Source organism: Oncorhynchus tshawytscha, linkage group LG08 (genome assembly GCF_018296145.1).
Source record: "Oncorhynchus tshawytscha isolate Ot180627B linkage group LG08, Otsh_v2.0, whole genome shotgun sequence".
Lineage (NCBI taxonomy): Eukaryota > Metazoa > Chordata > Actinopteri > Salmoniformes > Salmonidae > Oncorhynchus > Oncorhynchus tshawytscha.
This window is the reverse complement of record NC_056436.1, coordinates 12618455-12627260: the sequence shown is the minus strand read 5'-3', so window position 1 is coordinate 12627260 and position 8806 is coordinate 12618455. Positions and strand designations below refer to the sequence as shown.

At 42.1% G+C, this 8806-nt stretch overlaps 1 protein-coding gene across 1 annotated transcript; it reads right to left on the bottom strand.

Annotated features, from left to right (window-relative positions):
- Positions 1-160: 160 nt before the first annotated feature.
- LOC112256910 (vacuolar protein 8) lies at positions 161-8448 on the bottom strand. Its single transcript, XM_024430472.2, has 13 exons — positions 8011-8448; positions 6480-6599; positions 6294-6413; positions 5559-5681; positions 5107-5189; positions 4765-4890; positions 4174-4219; positions 3927-4060; positions 3593-3721; positions 3145-3259; positions 2931-3065; positions 837-962; positions 161-610 (listed from the first exon to the last, which is right to left on the bottom strand). Exons 1-13 carry the CDS (start codon positions 8228-8230, stop codon positions 489-491), a joined length of 1599 nt encoding a protein of 532 aa, XP_024286240.1. The 5' UTR covers positions 8231-8448; the 3' UTR covers positions 161-488.
- Between the last annotated feature and the right edge of the window lie 358 nt (positions 8449-8806).

Here is an 8806-nt window from a genome sequence, read left to right as displayed (position 1 = left end):
TCCGTGTCCTGAAGCAGAGAGGTGTCGGTCCGTGTCCTGAAGCAGAGAGGTGTCGGTCCGTGTCCTGAAGCAGAGAGGTGTCGGTCCGTGTCCTGAAGCAGAGAGGTGTCGGTCCGTGTCCTGAAGCAGAGAGGTGTCAGTCCGTGTCCTGTCAAAGCAGAGAGGTGTCGGTCCGTGTCCTGAAGCAGAGAGGTGTCGGTCCGTGTCCTGAAGCAGAGAGGTGTCAGTCCGTGTCCTGAAGCAGAGAGGTGTCAGTCCGTGTCCTGAAGCAGAGAGGTGTCGGTCCGTGTCCTGAAGCAGAGAGGTGTCGGTCCGTGTCCTGAAGCAGAGAGGTGTCGGTCCGTGTCCTGAAGCAGAGAGGTGTCGGTCCGTGTCCTGAAGCAGAGAGGTGTCGGTCCGTGTCCTGAAGCAGAGAGGTGTCAGTCCGTGTCCTGAAGCAGAGAGGTGTCAGTCCGTGTCCTGAAGCAGAGAGAGCTCCAGTGGACAGGTTAGGAGGATGGAGGCATCTGAATCGCCTGCAGTAACTGCCTGGTCTGCTCCGTCTGTGCATGCACCCATTTTAGCTGCTTCTCCAGCACACTATCACTCATCAGCACTGAAAACTCTCCGTCTGAAGAATAACATGACATAGCAGAGAAGATTATTACATAGTATAACACAACAACAAGCCATTGACTATAACTGCATGTACCTGCCCTTATGTTAATGCACTACAGTTTATGTTTCTCAGGATAACTGACTAGAAAGTAGTGTTATTGACATCAAGCACAGAAATGTGGTATTTTAGGCATAGACAGCATGACTGGTTAAAGTGTTGTTACAAAACCATGACCAACCTTTCTTCAGGTTGCATAGAGTAACAATACTCAGCTGTTGGAATCGCACTTCCTGGTTCTTGAGGTACATCAGGAGATATTCAGAGATGGCAGCGTAGTGTGGCGTCAGTAGTTGGATGACATGTGCTGTATGATATATGAACAACAAGAAAAAAATGCATGTACAGATGTAGGATCTTAATTTGACCTACAGCGCCAGTCAAAAGTTTAGACACGCCTACTCATTCAAGGGTTTTTCTTTATTTTTACATTGTAGAATAATAGTGAAGACAAAACTATGAAATAATACATATGGAATCATGTAGTAACCCCCCCCCCAAAAAAGTGTTAAATCAAAATATATTTTATATTTGAGATTCTTCAAAGTAGCCACCCTTTGCCTTGATGGCCGCTGTGCACACTCTAAGCATTCTCTCAACCAGCTTCATGAGGTAGTCATGAGGAATGCATTTCAATTAAGAGGTGTACCTTGTTAAAAGTTCATTTGTGGAATTTATTTATTTATTATTGTGTTTGAGCCAAACAGTTGTGTTGTGACAAGGTAGGGGGGTATACAGAAGATAGCCACATTTAGTAAAAGACCAAGTCCATATTATGGCAAGAACAGCTCAAATAAGCAAAGAGAAACCACAGTCCATCATTACTTTAAGACATGAAGGTCAGTCAATGCAGAAGTTTTCAAGAACTTCTAAAGATTCTTCAAGTGCTGTTGCAAAAACCATCAAGCGCTATGATGAAACTGGCTCTCATGAGGACCGCCACAGGAAAGAAAGACCCAGAGCTACCTCTGCTGCAGAGGATACATTCAAATAAATGCTTCACAGAGTTCAAGTAACAGACATCTCAACATCAACTGTTCAGGGGAGACTGTGTGAATCAGGCCTTCACGGTCGAATTGCTGCAAAGAAACAATTAATAAAAGGACACCAATAAGAAGAGACTTGCTTGGTCCAAGAAACATGAGCAATGGACATTAGACTGGTGGAAATTTGTCCTTTGGTCTGGTATGTCCAAATTTGAGGTTTTTGATTCCAACCGTCATGTCTTTGTGAGACACAGACTAGGTGAACGGATGATCTCCGCATGTGTGGTTCCCTCGGTGAAGCATGGAGGAGGACATGTGAGGGTGCTTTGCTGGTGACACTGTCAGTGATTTATTTAGAATTCAAGGCACACTTAACCAGCATGGCTACCACAGCATTCTTCAGCGATACGCCGTCCCTTCCGCTTTGCACTTAGTGGGACTATCATTTGTTTTTCAACAGGACAATGACCCAAACACACCTCCAGGCTTTGTAAGGGCTATTCGACCAAGAAGGAGAGTGATGGAGTGCTGCATCAGATGACCTGGCCTCCACAATCACCCGACCTCAACCCAATTGAAATGGTTTGGGATGAGTTGGACTGCAGAGTGAAGGAAAAGCAGCCAACAAGTGTTCAGCATATGTGGGATCTCCTTCAAGACTGTTGGAAAAGCATTCCAGGTGAAGCTGGTTGAGAGAAGCAAGACAGAGCGAGAGAGACACAGAGCGAGAGAGACAGAGCGAGAGTGTGCAAAGCTGTCATCAAGGCAACGGGTGGATATTTTGAAGAATTTCAAATATATTTTGATTTGTTTAACACTTTTTTGGTTACTACATGATTCCATATGTGTTATTTCATAGTTTTGATGACTTCACTATTATTCTAAAATGTAGGAAATAGTAAAAAGAAAGAAAAACCCTTGAATGAGTAGGTGTGTCTAAACTTTTGTCTGGTACTGTATATTGTCAAAGCAAAATAATCCTGCAGCAACAGGATTTGAACATTTAGTCCATAATGTTGCTTGATCAGTGGTTCGGCTTTTAGCTGGCCAAAAGTAGGGTACATGAGAAGTGCAATACTGTTAACATAACCGTGTGTGGGTTTTCAGTGAATTTATGTACATCACAAAGCTCATCTGTATGAGCACACATGGGACAATCTTGCTGATACAGACAGTATAGCATTTAAGAGAAAATATATTTATTATTGCAAGTATTACACTATCAATCATGGTGCTAGTCACAGATCAAATAAAGGGACTAAACAACAAACAGAATACATGCATATTACCGTTCATCTTTAGCTTGCTGATGATGGAAGCAGACCTATAGGACAGCTCTAGATTGTCCATTTGTGCAGAGAACTTCACCAGACTTGAAACATGTTCAGGAGTAATTTTTGTGGCCAAATGAGACTGAAGTAAGTCTGAAAAGGAAAGAGAAAAGTTGTAATAGAGGTGAGGTGACATAAATTAAACTGGTTTATGAATTGCTTGTATTCTCACCCCAGCTTGTCAGGTGATGTAAACAGGAAGTGACACACAGAACGGTCTCCTCTGTGGTCACACTGGACACAAGGGCCTTGAGAAGTCCCGTTACACACTCACTGTCCATAACAGCCTGTAGACAACACAAGGCTTGATCATCCCATGTCCACATGAATGGAAATGCATTTAAAATGGCTTCCAATAATCACTGCATTCATGTGACATCACCAGGTCAGTGTCTCTATATTCATCTTAAAGGACCATTCTTGGTTTGATAAAAGTTAACATGTGACTGAACATATAGATGGAAACCACATCTACATTCCAATGTCCATATACTAGTAGACCAGTAAGAATGAAGCAATGTTATGGGCATGCGTTCTACGTAATATGGTAGTGTGGACATTGGAACAGCGCCTCATATTCTAGTGAGTGAATATGTGAGCGACATGGCAACCATTATTACCTGCTGTCCCTCGCTGGTGCTGCTGAGGTTGGTGATGGTAACAACACTGTGGTTGATGATGGAGCTGGAGCTGTGACAGAGGAGCAGCTGCCCTATCACCTGTACCAGGCCCTCATTCACCAGGCCCTCCTAGAGGGAAACACAATGAATACGGATTGCTAACACCGGTACAAATAACATCGATTGTAATCACCACCATCATTATATAATAGATAGAATCCTGTCAGATATGTCAAACCTGAGATTCGAACCAACAACCCTCCAGATACTATGCCACCTCTCTAACCTTGAAGCTACAGCTGCACCCATCAACATCTAGTTTAAAAAATCTCACTCTATTGGGTTGGTGTGTGGCTAGCTCAGACAGTAGTGCTATAGCAGACTCAGTCAGAGGGGGAGTAGCGGAGCACAGCAGGGCCTTCAGAGGCAACACACAGTTCAGGTACATCAGCTGCTCCTGGGTCACAACTACAAAACAAAGCACAACACTGCATCCAATCCACAAGGATCTGTACAATCTGTGTTGAATATGTGCCTAAAACATTAACAGAGTGTGTTCTGTGGTTAAACGTTAGAATTACCATTCCCTGAAAGGATTTGGAGGCATCTGCAAGCTTGGGATGCATTCTAGAAATAAAATACAAACATTTGGCCTAAGATTGAGTAAGAAAACATTTCATGACAGAATACATTTCAGTGTGAAACTGTAACATCTGTTGGACATACTAGTAGATATTCATAGACTTCCAGGCATTGCGTTAACTCCAGTTAGCATTGCGTTAACTCCAGTTAGCATTGCGTTAACTCCAGTTAGGCATTGCGTTAACTCCAGTTAGCATTGCGTTAACTCCAGTTAGCATTGCGTTAACTCCAGTTAGGCATTGCGTTAACTCCAGTTAGCATTGCGTTAACTCCAGTTAGGCATTTAGGCATTAACTCCAGTTAGCATTGGCTGTTAGGCATTGAAACTCCACCAGTTAGGCATCATAACTTCCTTCATACTGGGCACAGAGACATAAAAGCATGGTATTCATTGCGTTAACTCCAAGCGTCTCCATCTGACTCTGTTAGGCATTGCGTTAACTCCAGTTAGGCATAGTTAGGCATTGCGTTAACTCCAGTTAGGCTTGATTGCCAAAATCTCCAAGTATCCCTTTAAGACCAACCATTACCTTCTGCACTGATGAGGACATGAGTGTCAGCAGGGACTTCAACAAAAAACGGTCTCCAATGCCCAACATTTTGGGATGATGGCCCGGGACGGTGGCTATATTGCTCAGGGCAGAGCAGCTGTAGAACTAAAATACAGACAGAATATCAGTTCAGTTCAGAGCACAATAGAAGTTCAGGCTGAAGACCACTGGGACAAAATAAGCACACGCTTGGTCATCATGCTATAACCGTACTATTGTTTTAAACAAATAACCACTAAAAAACTGCAGCACATAGTTACTTTGATGTGGTTTTAAAACAGCAATATTTGGCTTGAGGGCAGGAGACAGTGGATATTTTACCTGGATCTCATAGTTGGAGGACTGCAACAGAAGTGCCAGTACAGGAATGGCTCCTTCTTGACATAACACCCCCATCGTCCTCTCTAGAAAGAAGAGCAGCAATGAAGGCTAATGTAGTGTCAGATTAATGGAAAGGTAATAGAAGGCAGACAAAATAATGGTCAGATATGGAGACGTACAGTATGTCTAGGAATTAGTTAAGTTGGGACCACATTAATAAATCCATCCATCTATTCTTCATTGATCTCTATGGTTAAGTGACACGCGTCACTTGTTTTGAAATGTCAGCAAACAATTAGATCACAGCCAACGAATGTGTCATTTGAACTCCACCCACTGTGGTCATATCAATACAGCAACAACCCAGAATGTGGCAGCAACCTGAGATGTGTGCATAGTACAGGGTGTGCAGTACATTATGTATTGGTGGACATAGTTCTGTGCAGACCTACCAGACTGTGTGAGGTTTAAAAGGGCCCAGACTGCATTCTGTTGGACTTGGGGATCGTAAGACTTGGCTAAAACCAGTAGTGGAATCACCCCTTCAGCTGACACAATAGCTTCCCGGTTTGAGTCTAAATAAATGTGAGGCAATAACAACAACAAAAAAATACAGATTAAATGTCATGTCTAGTTTGGACAACAGAGTCATGTTGAGTTAGAATAGAATGTTGGGTTAGAATAGAATGTTGAGTTAGAATAGAATGTTGAGTTAGAATAGAATGTTGAGTTAGAATAGAATGTTGAGTTAGAATAGAATGTTGGGTTAGAATACATGGAACACGATGTCCCACATGTGTCATGCCTTTCACCTTACATTAACCAGCAAGAATGAAGCCGTGTACATCTTTCAGCAGGGATATCATGCATGTTGTGCTTAGCTTCTTATCTGAGAGTAAATCAGTTTGTGGGGAAAGCAAATGTAGAGAAACCTGATCCTATCGATTGCAAACAAGAAATTAATTGACAATAGCACCAGCACTTTGTTGCACTAATGTTGTAATGTGTATGTCGTCGTGTGTAGGTGTTGTTATGTCTCAGCCAGCGATATCTAGTCACTGGCTGGGGATCAACAAAGTGTGTTTGTCGTTGTGTGTATTGGTGTTGTAATGTCTCAGCCAGTGACATCTAATTTTCCTCTGGGGATCAATATAGATCAAATCAAACATAAACACTAGTCCACCAACCTGAGGAGGCCAGTGAGGCAATACATTGGCAGGAGTTACACTGGACAGTGGGGTCCCCAGACTGGAGCATCTCTAGCAGGGGCATCAGCATCCCTGTCTCAATCACCTGCTCCTTACTCACTAGAAGACAGTAGTACAGTGTTTAACCTTGAGACAGTGTGTGTGTATGTGTCTGTGTGTACATACCTTTGTTCTTCACTAGCAGATGAACCAGAGACAGAGTGGTGATCCTCTGAACCTCCATGTCATTAGAGAGCAGTAGGGCTGTGTATGGTTCCAGGAGAGCAACGGGTAGAGGATAATCCACTGCAACAAGACAGGAGGTGAGGAAATCATGTCACCAATCATGTTCCTGTATTTTCAACTACCTATAGAGAGTTATAGGCTGTACAGGATAGCTTTCTGCCTAGAGACCTATTTTCTGCCTCCACGTAACAGGGGGAATCCATTCTTATCTTCCTGCCCTCATGGAAAACATTTGGTCAGACATTTTCATAATACTGGTCACTTCTGTCACAAAGCATATCACTACAAAAGAATAGATAAACTGATCTGCCCTCCAGGACACCTACACCACCCGATGCTACAGGAAGGCCATAAAGATCATCAAGGACATCAACCACCCGAGCCACTGCCTGTTCACCCCGCTGCCATCCAGAAGGCGAGGTCAGTACAGGTGCATCAAAGCTGGGACCGAGAGACTGAAAAACAGCTTCTATCTCAAGGCCATCAGACTGTTAAACAGCCACCACTAACATTGAGTGGCTACTGCCAACACACTGTCAATGACACTGACTCTACTCCAGCCACTTTAATCATGGGAATCGATGGGAAATGATGTAAATATATCACTAGCCACTTTAAACAATGCTACCTTATATAATGTTACTTACCCTACATTGTTCATCTCATATGCATACGTTGATACTGTACTCTATATCATCGACTGCATCCTTATGTAATACATGTATCACTAGCCACTTTAACTATGCCACTTGGTTTACATACTTATCTCATATGTATATACTGTACTCGATATCATCTACTGTATCTTGCCTATGCTGCTCTGTACCATCACTCATTCATATATCCTTATGTACATATTCTTTATCCCCTTACACTGTGTATGACAGTAGTTTTTTTTTGGAATTGTTAGTTAGATTACTTGCTCGTTATTACTGCATTGTCGGAACTAGAAGCACAAGCATTTCGCTACACTCGCATTAACATCTGCTAACCATGTGTATGTGACAAATAAAATTTGATTTGATTTTTACTGCCACTACAAAACAGTATACTATTACAATGGGATAGAAATCTTTCTAATAACAATCTGTCTCAAATATTAAAATGACACTTAAACACAGTACACTGACTGAGGTGTGTTCAACTGACCTGTAATAAATTAATGCTGACTGGTGGAGGCTGCTAAGGGGAGGACAGCTCATAATAATGTCTGGAACGGAGCAAATGGAATGGCATCAAACACATGGAAATCACGTGTCTGATATATTTTATACCATTCCACCTATTCTGCTCCAGCCATTACCACGAGCCTTCCTCCCTAATTAAAGTGCCACCAACCTCCTGTGATGCTGACCCATGATTTCCAGATGCTCCTATGTATTTAATGCCTGGAGACAATACTGGGTTGATCAGTGTAAAACTTTGATTCGACTGGTGTGCGCGACTACACATCCATTTAGAATACCAATACCTGTGTCCAGGTGGTTCAGTAGTGTCCGAGCAGCCTGTCTCTCGTGCTGCTCTGAGATATAGGATGCAACAGTTGCTCTCTTCCTCCGCAGACAGCTACATCTTGACAGGTTCTTTATACACTCCTTTATCTTCTGTACAAGTTCAGACCGCAATCTCTTTACATAAGCAACGAAGTCCTTTAGCAGTTGTGCACACTTTTCACATATTCCGGTGGCCATCTCCAAAGCAAAGTGAAATCAACATTCATTCACTATAGTATAAAAATATATATTGTTAATATACGATGTATACAGGCTATATGTTACTTATTCGTTGAATTCCAGTAGCAGTGCTCAGGTGGTAGTTTCTTCACACGCCGTGTATTTGCGTGTCTCTGCTGGAACAAAGAAAGATATGCACCTGCCTACCAGTGCCAAGGCATTACCTGTAAAGTGAATGGAGAGTTTAAGACGCCACGTGACATTACTGTTCTCGCCCAGTGGACTGCACGTTCCTTTGTTTCATTCTGAGCATGTATATACAACGAAATATGATTCAACATTCCTTAAAACACCACATTATGAAAAGATAAATGCATATACGTTTTGCTATTAATTCATTGCTATTCAAAAGTAGAGTTATGCAGAGTATATTCAGAAATGGATAAAAATGGCTGGTGAAAACGTGTAATTTATTGTGAAATGTATGTATGTAAATGTTAAATTGTCTATTGTTTTTGTCTATATGTGTTTTTGTTTATTGCACAACAAAACTAAAAACATATGTGCAATGTCTTGGATACATTTTCAAATGTA